The sequence below is a fragment of the Schistocerca piceifrons genome, chromosome 5 (genome assembly GCF_021461385.2).
Source record: "Schistocerca piceifrons isolate TAMUIC-IGC-003096 chromosome 5, iqSchPice1.1, whole genome shotgun sequence".
NCBI classification, from domain to species: Eukaryota; Metazoa; Arthropoda; class Insecta; order Orthoptera; family Acrididae; genus Schistocerca; species Schistocerca piceifrons.
This window is the reverse complement of record NC_060142.1, coordinates 153060553-153078403: the sequence shown is the minus strand read 5'-3', so window position 1 is coordinate 153078403 and position 17851 is coordinate 153060553. Positions and strand designations below refer to the sequence as shown.

Below are 17851 nucleotides of genomic sequence, written 5' to 3'. Positions count from 1 at the left end.
GGTGCCTTCACAGCAGGCAACAATGGGCTCGAGGTGGTGGGCAATGGGAGGGGGTCAGGGGGGCTGCAGCAATGGGGGCCACATCTGCAAACCCGTAGCTTCCAGCAATGAGTGGGAACACAGCTTATCAAATTGGTGTGACATCAGCCTGTCGGCTGTACGCATGTCACATAGACAGCGTCCCTGGAGGCAGAGAACAGTGGCCGGTATCCACTTGGACCAGCAACCAAACTTTCACGCCCGGAAATCCCGGCGCAAAGTGGCCAAATGAATCCTGCTGTTCCAGGTGTGACGCAGGCATGCCATGCCAACCATGAGGCAACTCAGCTGGTTTCTGCTCCCCCCCATACATGTGAAGTGATAGGTGCTCAGAAAATGGAGAACATTGTCTGGTGAAGAACTCACAACAGGCTTCTTCATTTGGGACTTGAACGTACACACTAATCGTTCTGTCTCGCCATGTTATTGAGAGTGGAATGGTGGATCCGTAACATGACGAATGCCATGATGGGAACAAAACAATTGAAAGATATGAGAAATTTACTGGGGCTCATTATCATAAACTAAGGTAGAATGCAACCCCTCAGTAGAAAAAATCCTCAATAGCATATGAATTGTGACCTCAGCCAATGCCAGTGCACACTGGAGAATGTAAGGAAACCGGGAAAATGCGTCCACAACTAAAAGCCAATAGGATTGCAAGAAGAGACCTACAAAATCAACATGAATGTGTTCCCGTGGCTGGGATCGAGTAGGCCAAGGGACAAAGACATCCTTGGAGCTGCCTATTGTCAGGCACACTGCTCACAAGCCGTGATAACAAAACACATAATTTTGTCATCAATCCCTGGCCAAAAACATGTCTCCTAGCTTGCAGTTCAATGCTCAGAACTCCCCAGTGGTCCTGCTAGAGAAGGCAATAAGCCTTGCACCATAATGCAGCAGAAATTACTACTCTGGGAGAGAGGTCTTCCATGAGAAACAGCAAAACACCATCAGAAACAAAGAGGCAATACCATAAGAAAAAACAGTTGTTCAAGGGGTTCAAAGCCCGATGTGGCAGTTTATCTGGCCAGCCCTGTTGAGCAGACTGAACTACCTGGCAGAGGATTGGGTCAGCGGCAATGGCCACTGCTATATGTGAGCTCATAATTTGGAATCCTCTATCAGATCCTGCATTTCAAAATCAGGATGGAAGCAAAGCAATTGTCAGGAACAGGACCAACAGGAAGGCAAGACAAGGTGTCCGCATTGGCATGTTTAGACGTAGGTCAAAAATGGGTTTTGTAATTGTAGCGAGACAATAACAGCACCCAACATTGTAGGCAGAGTAGTGTCTTGTCCGGCAAGGAAGTGAGGGTTAAGCAAGGAAACCAAGAGTTTACAATCAGTAATAAGGTGAGATTTGGAGGCGAAAAAATTTCTGGAGAAGATAGACTAAGGCAAGAGCTTTTTTTTCTGTCTGAGAGTAATGCTGCTGGGCTGCAGTGAGAGATTTAAAGGCAAAAGAAGCAGATCGTTAACCGTTCGCACATCAGTGCGCTAGGACCCCACCAAGGCCATACTATAAGGCATCAGTCGCCAACAATGTGCCGGTCCAGAGAGAAAATAGCTAAACAAAGGGCCAAGAGTAGTTTGGATTTCATTTGAAAAACATGTCTGCAATCTGGGCACCCACGAAAAGTTACATTCGTGCGTAACAAGGCATGCAACAGGTGGGCCAATGTGGCTACCACTGACAGGTATTTATGGTAGTAGTGTACCTTCTCTGGGAAGGCCTGAAAGCTTCTTTGTGGACGAGGGATGAGGCATGAACATAGCAGCCATCATGAGAGACCTTGAACCCCAAATAAACATTTGAAGGTGGAAATAAACTGAGATTTCAAGAGGTTACACTGTAAGCCTGTGGACTGTAATACAGAAAACAAAGTGCGCAGATTTTTCAAGTGATTGACTGTGGAGGAGCCCGTGACTACAATATCATCCAGATAATTAATGCAGCCCAGGACAGTCAGTTGCTCTAAAAATCGTTGAAAAATACCAGGGTACTAACCACACCAATAGAAAGGCACAAGTATTGACTAAGATGCAAAAGGAGTATTCAAAACCAGAACTCGTCAAGACTCTTTGTCCCTAGGAACCTGCAGATACACGTCAGCTAAATCAATTTTAAAGACATACTGGCCACCCAATATTTTTGCCAATAGTTCCTTCTGGCATGGAAGAGGATGCGTATCCATGATTGACTACGCATTGACACAGGTACTAAAGTTGCCACAGAGGCGAAGTTTCCCTTATGGTTTCTGAACTACAGCCAGTGGAGACAACAGTCCACTAGTGACTGATCTGACTTTGTAACATTAACCAAAGCGGCCTTGATGCGCTGGTACAGCGAATGGCCAAAAGCAAGGGGGAACTAGAGCTGTAATTTTCCTGAGGGTAGGTTTGAAAATTTAAAAAGGGAAAGGTGGAGGTTAAAGCTATATATAGTGGGAATTAGGAAATTTGGTGGCAGGAGGAACAAGACTTCTGCTCAGGTGAATACAGAGTTATAAATAGGAGCGTGGGTAAGTTACTATGAACAGCATAGTGAATGCATTATTGTAGCAAAGATAGATACGAAGCCCACACCTACCACAGTAGTACAAGCTTATATGCCAACTAACTCCACAGATGACAAGGGGATTGAATAAATATATGATAAGATAAAAGAAATTACTCAGATAGTGAAGGGAGATGAAAATTTAATAGTCATGGGGGACTGGAATTCGATAGTAGGAAAAGGAAGAGAAGGAAAAGTAGTAGGTGAATATGGAATGGGGGTAAGGAATGAAAGACCATAACTTAATCATAGCTAACACTTGGTTTAAGAATCATGAAAGACGGTTGTACATGTGAAAGAGGCCTGGAGACACTGGAATGTTTCTGATAGATTATATAACAGCAAGACAGAGATTTAGGAACCAGGTTTTAAATTGTAAGACATTTCCAGGGACAGATGTGGACTGTGATAATAATCTATTGGTTGTGAACTGTAGATTAAAACTGAACAAACTGCAAAAAGGTGAGAATTTAAGGAGATGGGATCTGGATTAACTGAAAGAAACACTGGTTGTAGAGAGTTTCAGAGAGAGCATTGGGAAATAATTGACAAGGATGGGGTAAAGAAATATAGTAGAAGAAGAATGGGTAGCTTCGAGAGATGAAATAGTGGAGGCAGCAGAGGATCAAGTAAGTAAAAAGATGAGGGTTAGTAGAAATCCTTGGGTAACAGAAGAGATATTGATTTTAATTGATAAAAGGAGAAAATATAAAAACGCAGTAAATGAAACAGGCAAAAAGGGATACAAACATCTCAAAAATGAGATCGACAGGAAGTGCAAAATGGCAAAGCAGGGATGGCTAGAGGACAAATGTAAGGCTGTAGAGGCATATATCACTAGGGGTAAGATAGATACTGCTTACAGGATAATTAAAGAGACCTTTGGAGAAAAAGAGAACCACTTGTATGAATATCAAGAGCTCACATGGAAAACCAGTTCTAAGCTAAGAAGGGAAGGCAGAAAGGGGGAAGGAGTATATAGAGGGTTTATACAAGGGTGATGTACTTGAGGTCAATATTACGGAAATGGAAGAAAATGAAGGTGAAATGGGAGATATGATACTAACTGTGTGAAGAATTTAACAGAGCACTGAAAGACCAAGTCGAAACAATGCTCCGGGAGTAGACAACATTCCATTAGAACTATTGATAGCCTTGGCAGAGCCAGCCCTGACAAAACTCTACCATCTGGTGACCAGGATGTCTGACACAGGCAAAATACCCTCAGACTTCCAGAAGAATGTAATAATTCCAATCGCAAAGAAAGCAAGTGTCGACAGGTGTGATAATTACTGAACTATCAGTGTAATAAGTCACAGTTACATAATACTAATACGAATTCTTTACAGATGAATGGAAAAACTGGTAGAAGCTGACCTTGGGGATGATCACTTTGGATTTCATAGAAATGTTGGAACACATGAGGCAGTACTGACCCTATGACTTATTTTAGAAGATATATTAAGGAATGGCAAACCTAACGTTTCTAGCATTTGTAGATGTAGAGTAAGCTTTTGCCAATGTTGACTGGAATACTCTCTTTCAAATTCTGAATGTGGCAGGGGTCAAATACAGGGAGCGAAAGAATATTTACAATTTGTACAGAAACCAGATGCCAGTTATAACTCAAGGGGCATGTAAGGAAAGCAGTGTTTGAGAAGGGAGTAAGACAAAGTTGTAGCGTCTCTGCCATGTTATTCAATCTGTATCTTGAGCAAGCAGTATAGGAAACAAAAGAAAAAGCTGCAGTAGGAATTAAAATCCATGGAGAAGAAATAAAAACTTTGAGGTTTGCCAACGACATTGTAATTCTGTCAGAGACAAGAGGACTTAGAAAAGCAGTTGAACGGAATGGACAGTATCTTGAAAGGAGGATATAAGATGAACATCAACAAAAGCAAAACGAGTATAATGGAATGAAGTTGAATTAAATCAGGTGATTAGATTAGGAAATGAGGCACTTAATGTAGTAGATGAGTTTTGCTGTTTGGGGAGCAAAATAACTGATGCTGGTTGAAGTAGAGAGGATATAAAATGTAGACTGGCAATGGCAAGTAAAGCGTTTCTGAAGAAGAGAAATTTGTTTACATTGAATATAGATTTAAATGTCAGGAAGTCTTTTCTGAAAGTATTTATATGGAGTGTAGCCACGTATGGAAGATAAACATGGATGATAAATAATTTAAACAAAGAGAGAAAAGAAGCTTTTGAAATGTGGCGCTACAGAAGAATGCTGGAGATTAGATGGGTAGATCACATAACTAATAAGGAGGTACTGAATAGAATTGGGGAGAAGAGGAATTTGTGGCACAACTTGACTAGAGGGAGGGATCGTTTGGTAGGACATGTTCTGAGGTGTCAAGGGATCATCAGTTTAGTATTGGAGGGAAGCACGGAGGGTAAAAATCGTAGAGGCAGACAAAGGCATGAATACACTAAACAGATTCAGAAGGATGTAGGTTGCAGTAGTTACTTGGAGATGATGAAGCCAGCACAGGATAGAGTAGCATGGAGAGCTGCATCAAACCAGTCTCTGGACTGAAGACAACAACAATAACAACAACAACAACAGCAACAATAGGTTGCACCACCCTTAGACGTTGAAATTTATCAAATTTTGCTTTCAGCTGATCTTTCATCTTCAGGTTGGTATGTATTATTTAATGTTGTAAAAAACACAAATTTTTTAGTTAAGAATGGCACTACCAGAAAATATAAAACACGATAAATCTAAGAGACAAACAATTGTACATGAGCTACATGCTGGCTCAGTTGTATAGATGACATACAATGTGTTCTAGATATACCATGTTTTATATTTTTGGATGCTATCATTCTTTGCTAAAAATTGTTTTTTATAAGATTTTAATAACATAGACAAATTTGCAAATGATCATTACTGGTCAAAATTGGTAATTAAATAAAAAATTACTTCCGATTAAAGTTTGACACAAATTTTAAAAAATTTGTTATCATTAATTGCATTACATTTACAAAGTGTCGTGGTATATGTATGACCCCAGAATTTGAGAACAATTCTAATAGTAATATAAATAGTTGTAAAATATCCCATAAAAAATAAACTGAATGGCTTCAACAAATTAACATAAGATCATCCTCTTCACTAGTAATGCTGACTGAGTACAGTGATTATTCCTATTTATAGTGACAAGAAAATTTCGCAAAAGCGAGAACGCGAGATTAGTGGGTTTTAGTGAAATAACATGAAATCGATGCTTTTTGAGAGATATAGCGACATTTGTAATTTTACTGTACAAAAATGTGATGAATTTGAGGACATCAGTTTACTAATATTCATAACTAATAGTTATCGAATATTAAAATTCCATTTTGACTTCTGATCACCTCAGGCTGAGGCTCGTGTTTAAATTAAAATAACAGCTCATTTCCCGCATAACAAATATTGATGTGATGACAAAAGCAGCACTGAATTTGGCAAAAAATAACTTCGTATTTAGTAACAAATAATACTGATTTTTCCAAAAAGCACCAAATTTGGCAAAAGATGGCAAATTTGACATAAAAACATAGAACTTGGCAAAAATCACAAATTTGGCAAAAAACAACACTGATTATGAAAAAATCAGCAACTGTCAAAAAAAAAGTTGGAAATCAAAACACCAAAATTGTAATTAAATTTGGCAGAGAAATTGCACCGAACATGTCAAAAAAAATGATATTGAGATTTCCAAACAAAAAAGCACTATTTTGTTAAAAATAGCAACAAATCTGGTAAATGTGACAGAAACGACTATGAGTTTGGCAAAAATTGCAATGAATATGGCAAAAATAACAATGATCTGGCAAAAATAACTAAAACTCTGGCAATAACTAAAGAATTTGGAAAAATAAAAATGAATATGGCAAAAGTAACAAAAAATTTGGTAAAAAATCTGTTAAAGAATAAGACCAATATTGGCAAAAAATAACACTGAATTTGGCAAGAAATAATAGCATATTTGGCCATAGAATAAAATGAATTTTTATTGTCTGTAACTAGTAAGGATATTCGTAAATTATATGAATTCTGTACATTCCACATTTCCTGTTATTTTCATTTCTACATTTGATATAAAAATATTTGGTTGGAGAGATACAATTTGCAAGAAATTGGCAGTACACTATAAGCTGTATCACTTACTGAGTTAGCAGTAAATTGTAAGCTATACCACATACTCAGCACATGGAAATCGTTGTTGTACTAAGATATAATAATGGTGTTATTTATCAATGGAAAATCCAATATTGTCAGTTTATCTATTTGTTGAAGTTAAATACTTATTTTTGTATTTTTCTTTTCTTTTCAAAGGTCTGTGAGTACCTCACAACCCATTCGATGTGACAAGCTGCAAACGTCAGAAGTGAAAGATATTTTGCTGTGCTTCATGTTTGTTGTAAAATACTTGGGAGATGAATATTTAGTGAACTGGTGGCAGCAGTGCTCTGAGACAGATACACTCAGCTTCTTCAGGTGTATTGAGTGAGTTTTCTTTCTTCTCTAAGGGGGCACTGCCTCTTCTCCCTACTTTCTGAAAATCATCGTTACATTTTATAGTAACGTAACAATTTTTGTACTTAGGAACTTTCATGCATTATCAGCTGTCTCACAATATTTGAAATTTTGTTTCTAGGATGTGCTTGCATCAGTTTAAATATATTGGGAAACGTCAGATTATTGGAAGAGCAAGTGGCAAACCAGGAACAACTAAGGCGATGACTTTACCAGCTCGAATGCAACCTCCAGATTTTTCTGGTGATGGTGAAGCATTTAATACGCACAGTGGAAGCAGCAGTGTTGGAAGAGAGAATATGCAGCAGTTAGGTGAGCATTACAAAATTATGGCATTGAAAATTATTTATTTGTACTTGTTTTAAGCAAAGCAAAGAAATATTGTTAATGTCATCTATTTGAGACAGAGCACAATCTTGGATTTTGAAGGAAATTAGACACATCAGTTTCAAAAGAACCTTCATGGTGTTTTCTGTATTCAATTCGGGAAAACCTCAGAAAATCACAATTAGGATCACCATTTGGGGTTTTAACCTCCTGACCACCCAAATGGGAGTCTAATTTCATACTGTTGTTGTTTTGAACTCAGTTTCATTGGCCTCACTTGTTTTATTTGTAACTTCTTGTGTAATAAGGTTCCAGATTGTTTGTACTGGGTTGAGAGAGAGAGAGAGAGAGAGAGAGAGAGAGAGAGAGAGAGACCACACAGTACGTATGTTTGTTTGTTTGTTTGTTTGTTTTAATTGAAAGCTGAGTGATTTTAAAATTCTTGTCAGAGTGGTGTTTTAACTCTTTGTTTTCTCTGAATGAAGTAGCTCTCTCACTTCCCTGCTTGAGATACTTTATGTCCAGATGTTGTGTGTCCCATGTCCTTACATCATTTTACCTCAGTTTATTTTAAGAAAATAAGAATTCAAAGTGCTTATTGTAACATGTTTAAGAAAAGACTAGTTTTTTTATCTTCAGTGTTTGCTTTGTAAATCATTTGGCAATCAATGTTGCTCTCACATGATCTCTTCAAACATTATGACGTGAGTCATTACTTAGATAATATTGAATAGTATTTTTCCTTTAGTATATGAATATGATTGTCAGTTGATTGCCATATTTTGTTATGGTCAATTAATCATAATAAAAAGATACATCAGTTATAGCCATTTATATATCCAAAACTTTGAAAACATTTGGGGAACAAAAAACAAGTTGACCATATCTGTTACTTTATGATCTTCAATTCTTACTGAAAATTTGTTTTGCGCATCTTCATGATTTCTCTATAATAGATATTTCTGTTTTTCGCAAACTGTTGAACTACTCTCAGACTATTTCTTGGTCATTCCACTCTCAAATAACCCATGGGAAAAATGAACACCTAAATCTTTCTGTGCAAGCTCTGATTTCTTTTATTATATCACTGTGGACATTTCTCTCTATCTAGGTGAACAAAATGTGTTTTTAATGTGTACCATCACAGTTTGCTTATTATGTCCGAAACACACTCTCCCCTATTATGTGATAACACAAAACAAGCTGCACTTCTTTGAACTTTATTGATATTCTTCATCAGTCCTATCTGGTATGGATCCCATACCATGCAGCAATACTTCAGAAGAGGACTGACAAGCATAGTGTTAGAAGTCTTCTTACTAGATTTGTTGCATCATGTAAGTGTTCTGCCAATAAAGCACAGCCTTTGGTTCACCATCCCCATAACATTTGCTTCCAGATGATCCCAATTTAAGTGGTTTATCATTGTAATCCCTAGGTATTTAGTTGAGTTGACGGCCTTTTAAGTTTGTGTTGTTTATTGTACAACTGAAATACAACAGCATTTTTTTTAGTATTTAGATGCAGGATCTCACACTTTTTATTATTCAGTGTCAGTTACTACTTTTTGCACCAAGCAGGCATCTTATCTAAATCATTTTGTTTGATCCTCTGATGACTTAACTAGATGGTAAATAACAGCATCATATCCAGACAATATGAGAGCTCCTAATTGTTTGCATAAAGAATAGCTGGAGGACTATAACACTTCCATGGGAACCCTGCATATAACTCTGGACCCACTATATGACTCCCGTCAGTTACTCCCTTCTGACAGAAAATCACAAATGAGACTTACAGCTGAGATGTCATAATCCAGTACTGCACATAAACAATTTGAGATGTTCTCAAACAGTAATATGAGATAACAGGTACAGTCTTTGGCCCCCAGCCCCTAAGTGGATTTCTGGCTTGAGTGCAAGTAGAGTGCAGGGTGTTGTTTGTCATGGTACTAGGAGGGGGAGTGTGGTAAGCCCATCATCCAGCCTTCTTTTACCCCCCAGGTACTCAGTTTGATAGCAGGCTGAGTGAATGTTTAGCTGTCCTGGAGGGACTGGAATGAGGAAAAATCCCCACTCGTACCTAAATTAAACCTGGTATCTCCAGAGCTAGTGTAGCCCTCCACCTACTGGACCACCATGGCACATAATATCATATAGAGCATCAATATTAGAGTTTTCACAAATAATGATGATGCAGTTAATTCTGTGTAAACTCATTAATAGCGTCTGAAACTGTGTGATGAAACTTGTGATATTTTCTTCCACCATCTGATAAATACGGATAGCTTTGGTGTTTCTGTGTCCATTGTTATGGTACAGCGTTTAAAAAAAGCTATTAAACTAAGTATTCAGTAACCTGTAAGCCAGGACTTAACACTGGATTTTGTATAGCTATTGTGTATACAAACATTGATGTGAAGATCAATCCATGTTTTGTTTCAGTGGTTCTGAAATCATATGATGTTAGCTTGCATCCATTCACATTTACCTTTAAGTACAGGGCCACAGTAAAACAGCAGTATTGTTTGAAGAGAACTTTTTATTTATTCATTTATGCCCTTCAGAAGAGATTTTAGTGCCTACAACAAAGACTCATTTATTCTATTTCTTTCATTGTTAATTATCTTGTAGTTGTTGTAGTTACAGTTGTTGCTTCAGTGTGTCTGATGATCACTGTGTATTTGTTATGAATTGAGAGTGGAGCTTCTAGCACGTTCTTATACAAGATTTGTATTGCCATCACCGAAATGTAATTTGAGTGTGTTGTTTGTATGAATCATAAACACTGACAACTTGCTGCTGTTCATTGTTTCAGTGGCAGAAAATGATTCCAGTAAACTTTACCAAGCACTTTTGGAGGCAAACATGGCAACTGAAGTTGGATTGATTGCTTTGGATGCTTTAGGACTATATTGCCTGCACTTTAAAGACAATTTGCTGGATACTGAGGGAGATAATGTTGTAATGAAGAAGCTGTTTGATATTTATCTGTCATTCCTTCAAGTTGGTCAGTCAGAAACATTGTTCCGGCATGTTTTCGCAGCTTTGCGAGCATATATAAACAATTTCTCTGTCGCATTATTTAAAGGTAAGAATTACTTTCAATAGGACATACCAAAACTGTTATACAAATTAGTGTTGACATTTTAGAGTATCAATTTACAAAACCAACAAATAAGTTAAAAGGAGACAGGTAAGAAGTCTGGTTTACAGTAAAGACGATTAAAGTGGGAAATGCTTACAAGCATATGCTTTAAGTATTATAAATGCAAAAAGGATATTTCAGCATTTACTGCTGTTTCTACAATTTACTGTTACAAAGAATTGGTGTTAACCCTTCAAGGTGGTAGTTTCTGCATGCCATAGAGCAAGGGTCATTTGTCTAAAATTAATGAAGTGTTCATAAATTGTTAAAATTAGACATTTAAAATGATCCTAATCAGTTAAAATTAACTTTCAGTTTGGTTTACTTTGAGTAAATCTTGGAAACAGAGTTATACCACAAAGTCTCTTCCCAGGAGTGTCCAGCATTTACATTATGAGAAATTTACATGTACTTCTTCCTTTGTCTTCTATGTAGACTGTTAAACAAAAAAATTGCTGTGCGTTGAATTGTTCCTTGTTCTTTAACCTTCTCCATAGTTTCATGTACCACTTCATACTCTTTCCCTACCCACAAGAAAAGACTGTAGTTTTTGATTTGTGTGTACTCACTCAATGCAACAAAGATCTTAACATTATGCCAGCACAGATTCCCCTATATTTAACTGCTGAAGTAGTGTCAGTTGTTATCAACAGATGGCATAGAAGTACGAGTGGCAAGTGTGTGGTCGGCTCACAGCTAGTGCAGGTGCTCGTGGCCCGTGAACTGATTCCCAGCTTGATAGGTTAATATCTACAGCATCTGTCATCTTTGTATTCAGGTTCATACGTGATGTACTTAATTAAGTCTGTGTCAGAAGCTGTCTTTGGCAGTTGTCTCTAAGATCTTGACAGAAGACATTGATTTTTCTTATCACAAGACGTGATACTACAGTTAGAATTTTTAGTTTACATTTCTGTGGACTAGAAGTTTAGATATGGTGGTAGTGTTGAAATAGATTCCCAGTGTTTTCTCTGTGCCACCTCTGTTGGAGTATCACCATAAGTCATTTTCATCTAACTTCCGAGATCTTAAGAAATACTTGCAAAAGCTTGTCAGTTTTGACAATCATTCCAATTTGGAACAACTTTTTGTGATGGTACCTGACACAGGGTGTACTGGCTACATAGTGTTTTGAAACCAAGATTGATGTTCGAACACTGTAAGTGCAAGTAATGTGAGCTTAAATAAGTACTGATGAACAAAGCCAGAATTGTCATAAAGATACAGACTGCCATTCCAGCTACTGGGCTTGGTATTTATTTCCTGTAGCAGCCCAGCAGCCATCCCCATGTGACCTGTTTGCCGCAACCCTTGGATTTGTGGTTGCTGAAAGTAGAACTGTGCTACGCAGATGCTATCACTGTTACTCTCTGTGTTTTCATATTGCTAGAGTAGTGGGATATTAATCAGAAAATCTTTGAAACTTGTCATCTTTGTTGGATTTTACTACTCATTATTGTGTGTTCTTGTTGAAATACTGTTTTTCCCACAGTTCAATTGGACGTTCTCTAAAAAATTATATCTACAACTTAGTGCTTCTGTAAACAAAGCTGGAACAACGTACAACAAGATAAAATCTAGCTATTTCAGTCCTTAATATGGTCTTTTGCTAAGCTATAGTTACCATTTTCTATATGTCTATTATCAAGTTGGTAGACAAGACAAGTTATACTTGCCTTCCATTTGGAATATCTATAGAACCTGACAAGTAAAACAAACATTCAGCTTCTGCTGTTACTCTCGAGGTAGCCTCAGTCACGACATATTGCAGAAGCGCTCAGAAACGTGCTTAGTTTCAAAGTAATTAAGTTCCCTGTTTGTTTTTGCCTTAATAATGGTTACTCTGCATTAGATAATACACATTTCTAAATTTCATAACAACAGCAAAAATAGCTGTTGTTTATATTAGATCAGGAAGAATGAACACATTGGTCTCACAATGCTGGAAACACACATTGCAGATTTTAATGAAGCACAAAAAACTGTCCTGTATGACACTGATATGATAATAAGCATACTGTATTCCATTATGCTGTATTATTGGAGCACATTGCAACTCACACTGTGAAAATTGGTCACAGTTTTAGTGGAGTTCCAAGTAAAATTGTGATAAGAATGCTAAGGGATTTCAATGTTGTATGTTTGAGGCTAAGTTGATTCAGAATACTCAAAGAAAATTGTTAACAAGCAATGTTGATAAAGGAAATATGACCTTATCTTTAGTGATCAGATTAGTGATTTAGTTACTCCTCGAGACATGGAGTGCATTGGAAATTATGATTTGAGGAAGAAATGTTTAACTTGAAATGGATGATTATTGCCTGAATGGTGCTTTTTATTACTGGTAATGGGTATCAAATTATGTAAAAGACTTACTCTCTAATTTCCAACCAGTTTGTTTGGAGCCATTGACCACTTTTTCAAGAATGGTGAATATTTTAGCAGTTACCTGTATTCTGAATGTAAGGCTTGAATTAACAGGTGATGCAGTCCTTTGTGGAAGACTATGCTATGAGCTGCTAAGGTGCTGTAATAGCAGACTGTCAACAATAAGACAAGAATCCTGTGCCATATTGTATCTTCTGATGAGAAGTAATTTTGAGTTCAGCAATCGCAAAGGTCTTACAAGAGTCCACTTGCAGGTTGGTGTACTTTATTTTATTATTTATTGTATCACGTTACCTTAATTAGTTTTTTGAATATTGGTGACCAACACATTATCCACATTTAAAAAATTCTTTACGTAGTTTATATCCACATTGGAGCATGCGAATTGTCCATTTACACCACAGTATTCAGGGCATCAGATGGAGAGAATTTTCTGATTTCCCCCTGCTCTTCTTCTTCTGTTCCCAAAACTTTTTCACTATTTCCGATCTGGCTACCCTTTCTTCATCAGTAAAGGAGTATAATTTTCATTTAAATACAGTATGTCCTGGGAGGAATGGCCATTATTCAGCTGTATGACAGGAATAATCATCCAAAGTAAAAAAGTCTGGTAAACATCGGCTCTAAAATGTGTATCTTAAGAGCTGTGAGCACTTGTTCAGTATTAGAGATGCATTTCACAGTAGCACATGCTCATATACTACGTGATCAAAAGTATTCGGACACCCCCAAAAACAAGCATTTTTTTCATATTAAGTGCATTGTGCTGCCAGCTGCTGCCAGGTACTCCATATCAGTGACCTCAGTACTCATTAGACGTTGTGGGAGAGCAGAATGGAGTGCTCCACGGAACTCACAGACTTTGAACGTGATCAGGTGATTGGGTTTCACTTGTGTCATACTTCTGTACGTGAGATTTCCATACTCCTAGCCACCCCTGGTTCCACTGTTTCCGATGTGATAGTGAAGTGGAAATGGGAAGGGACATGTGCAGCACAAAAGCATACAGACTGACCTCGTCTGTTGACTGACAGAGGCCACTGACAGTTGAAGAGGGTTGTAATGTGTAATAGGCAGACATCTATGCAGAACATCACAAAGGAATTCCAAACTGCATCAGCATCCACTGCAAGTACTATGACAGTTAGGCGGGGGGTCAGAAAACTTGGATTTCATAGTCCAGCAGCTACTCATAAGCCACACATCATGCTGGTAAATGCCAAACGACGGCTTGCTTGGTGTAAGGAGCATAAACATTGGATGATTGAACAGTGGAAAAACATTGCGTGAAGTGGCGAATCACGGTTCACAATGTGACAATCCAATGGCAGAATGTGGGTATGGCAAATGCCCGGTGAACATCATCTGCCAGCGTTTTTAGTGCCAACAGTAAAATTTGGAGGCGGTGGTGTTATGTTGTGGTCACGTTTTTCATGGAGGGGACTGGCACCAATTGTTGTTTTGTGTGGCACTATCACAGGACAGGCCTACATTGATGTTTTAAGCACCTTCTTGCTGTTAAAGAACAATTCGAGGATGGCGATTGCATCTTTCAACACAATCGGGCACCTGTTCATAATGCATGGCATGTGGCAGAGTGGTTACACGACAATAACATCCCTGTAATGGACTGGCCTGCACAGAGTCCTGACCTGAACCCTATAGAGTACCTTTCGAATGTTTTGGAGCTCCGACTTCATACCTCTCCTCAGTGCAGCACTCTGTGAAGAATGGGCTGCAATTCCCCAAGAAACCTGCCAGCACATGATTGAATGTATGCAGGAAAGTTGGATAGAGGTCAACACACATCCCACAGATTGCACTTAAATTATGCAGCAAAACACAATTTGTGTGAAAAATTAAATTTAATCATAAAAGAAAGAATCGAACTGAAAAACTTAATATATATAAACAGTTTGTTCACAACTGAAAGAAGTCTGACTGAAACGTTTTTAGACTAACTCAGCCTTCACCATACATACATGAAGGCGAAGTACTTGACAACATCGCAAATCACAGTAAAATCAAAATAATATCGCAAAATGTCCAGTATATTACCAATAAAATTGAACAAATTGACGAATTTCTAAGTGTTGGTAGCCCTCATATTTATCTTGTGAATGAACTAGGGTGCAGAACTGAAGAATTACGCAGCATTAATTTAAGTAATTATAAAATTGTCAGTGTCTATTGTAGGGAACAACATAAAGGTGGTGGTGCTGGTATTTATGTCAAAAATAATGTCCAGTGCGAAAAAATTGATTGGATAGATAAAAACTTGCATGTGAGATGGTCTTTGAAATAGCTCAGACCTCCAAACCATAACCAAAAAATTTTTTTTCCGCTTTCAACAATACTGCTGCTACAAAATCCACCGTTTCCAGTTCACAAACAGTTCCTTTCAGCTATTAAACAGCCATTTCGGCCAGTTCCAATAACTTTTGCTTTTTTTTTTTTTTCGCTTTTTTTTCGCTTTTTTTCCATTTCCGTTTTTCCCACATCACTGATCTTTTTTAGCCGCTTCCCACAGGTTTTAATGTCATTATTTCTTCGTCAGACAATTGTTAGCCTCATTTTCACAATCTGCCACCACAAAAACACTCCTTTTAATACATTTACATGCAGTTTTTTCGAAATTTTCCCGAATTGCTCCACCCTTTAACGTGTTTTGGCAGCAACACAACCACATAACCCTTGTGCACATCGTTGTCTACCAACCCAAGTTCACCACAGGATCAACATAGCCCAGCTATAACCAACACCTTTTCGCCTTTTTTCACACCAGATCTCCAGTTGCTTTCTAGTTCACCTTATCTCTCGCCATATATATATTTTTTTTCATTTTCATTTCAGCCTCATGTTACACTTTCCACCTTCTAATACCATGTCACCCTCACAACATCCCCACAATGACCCCATTAAGTTTTATTTACATTCCCTCCGCTAACATGCCTTCGCCATAGCCAGATTACACTCCCATATTTTATTTTCCCAGGCTTGTCTGACATTTGGCATTACCCCCAAAGGCCTCACACTTAAAGTTCCCATCTCTGGCTGTAATCCTTCTTTCCATCAGTCCCTATACCAGTTCCAAACTGAACAATCCATTGCCCTCACCCACCTAATCCTTCACCTACACATCAACTCAGCCAATGAACACACCCGTCAACTCCTATCCTTAATAAAAGTCCTCAATCTTTCCTCTCCCACATCCACACCGGCTGTTCAGAGCATCCTCCTACAGGCCAATTGCAAATTAGAACAGCATGCCACCCTCCACCTCAAAAAACTATCCAATCTCCTGGTTTCCCACCTCTGGAAAGGCAACTCACTCACCCTTCACAACCTTTCCAGCAAACCTCAACCTCCTCTCATTGCACACAGACCCAGTCTCTCCCATTACTCAATCTACCACTTCCAGCTTCACTCCCCCTAAAACCTCAAAATTCCAGTCAACACATTCTGGAACCACAACACCCTAATTCAGTAGTTAACCTTTCCTCCAAACCTCTCTCCTATCCAAAGGCCTCACCTTCAGCCCCTCTCCCAGATTCAACCAAACAGCCCTTGTCAAAGATTTACACTCCTACACCCGTTCTCTCTGCTGGAAATATCACTTTGCCACGAAGAAAAATGATCCTAATCCTACTCCTAATGGTCCAACTCCCCAAGACACTATCCAAATTGAACCCTGCCTGGAACAGTTCTGTCCTCCGTCACAGCGGCACCCACCTCCTCTTCCTCAAAATCACCCTCTCCAAACTTTCCAGGAATTTCTGACTTCCAGCCTTGCCTCTCAATCCTTCTTAAAAAGCCTTAATCCTACTCCCAACATCACCACTGCTGAAGCCCAGGCTATCCGTGATCTGAAGGCTGACCGATCCATCATCATTCTTCCGGGGGACAAGGGTTCCACAACCGTGGTACTTGATCGTCGTGAGTATGTGGCTGAGGGACTGCGTCAGCTTTCAGACAACACTACATACAAAGTTTGCCAAGGTAATCCCATTCCTGATGTCCAGGCGGAGCTTCAAGGAATCCTCAGAACCTTAGGCCCCCTACAAAACCTTTCACCTGACTCCAACAACACCCTGACCCCACAAACACCCCGCACCCCTACCTTCTACCTTCTTCCTAAAATTCACAAACCCAATCATCCCGGCTGTTCCATTGTAGCTGGCTGCCAAGCCCCCACAGAACGTATCTCTGCCTACATAGATCAACACCTTCAACCCATCACATGCAGTCTCCCATCCTTCATCAAAGACACCAACCACTTTCTCGAACGCCTGGAGTCCCTACCCAGTCTGTTACCTCCGGAAACCATCCTTGTAACCATTGATGCCACTTCCTTATACACAAATATTCCGCATGTCCAGGGCCTCACTGCGATGGAGCACTTCCTTTCACGCCGATCACCTGCCACCCTACCAAAAACCTCTTTCCTCATTACCTTAGCCAGCTTCATCCTGACCCACAACTTCTTCACTTTCGAAGGCCAGACATACTAACAATTAAAGGGAACAGCCATGGGCACCAGGATGGCCCCCTCTTACGCCAACCTATTCATTGGTCGCTTAGAGGAAGCCTTCTTGGTTACCCAGGCCTGCCAACCCAAAGTTTGGTACAGATTTATTGATGACATCTTCATGATCTGGACTCACAGTGAAGAAGAACTCCAGAATTTCCTCTCCAACCTCAACTCCTTTGGTTCCATCAGATTCACCTGGTCCTACTCCAAATCCCATGCCACTTTCCTTGACGTTGACCTCCACCTGTCCAATGGCCAGCTTCACACGTCCGTCCACATCAAACCCACCAACAAGCAACAGTACCTCCATTATGACAGCTGCCAC

General features: G+C 39.0%; 1 protein-coding gene across 1 annotated transcript in view; it reads left to right on the top strand.

Annotated features, from left to right (window-relative positions):
* The window catches only part of LOC124798092 (dedicator of cytokinesis protein 9), a 340161-nt gene that overhangs the window by 246004 nt on the left and 76306 nt on the right, over positions 1–17851 (top strand). The window contains exons 25-28 of the mRNA XM_047261335.1: positions 6933–7103; positions 7255–7445; positions 10278–10550; positions 13089–13249. Of these exons, the coding sequence (XP_047117291.1) occupies positions 6933–7103; positions 7255–7445; positions 10278–10550; positions 13089–13249 (796 nt within the window). The remainder of the gene's footprint in view (positions 1–6932; positions 7104–7254; positions 7446–10277; positions 10551–13088; positions 13250–17851) is intronic.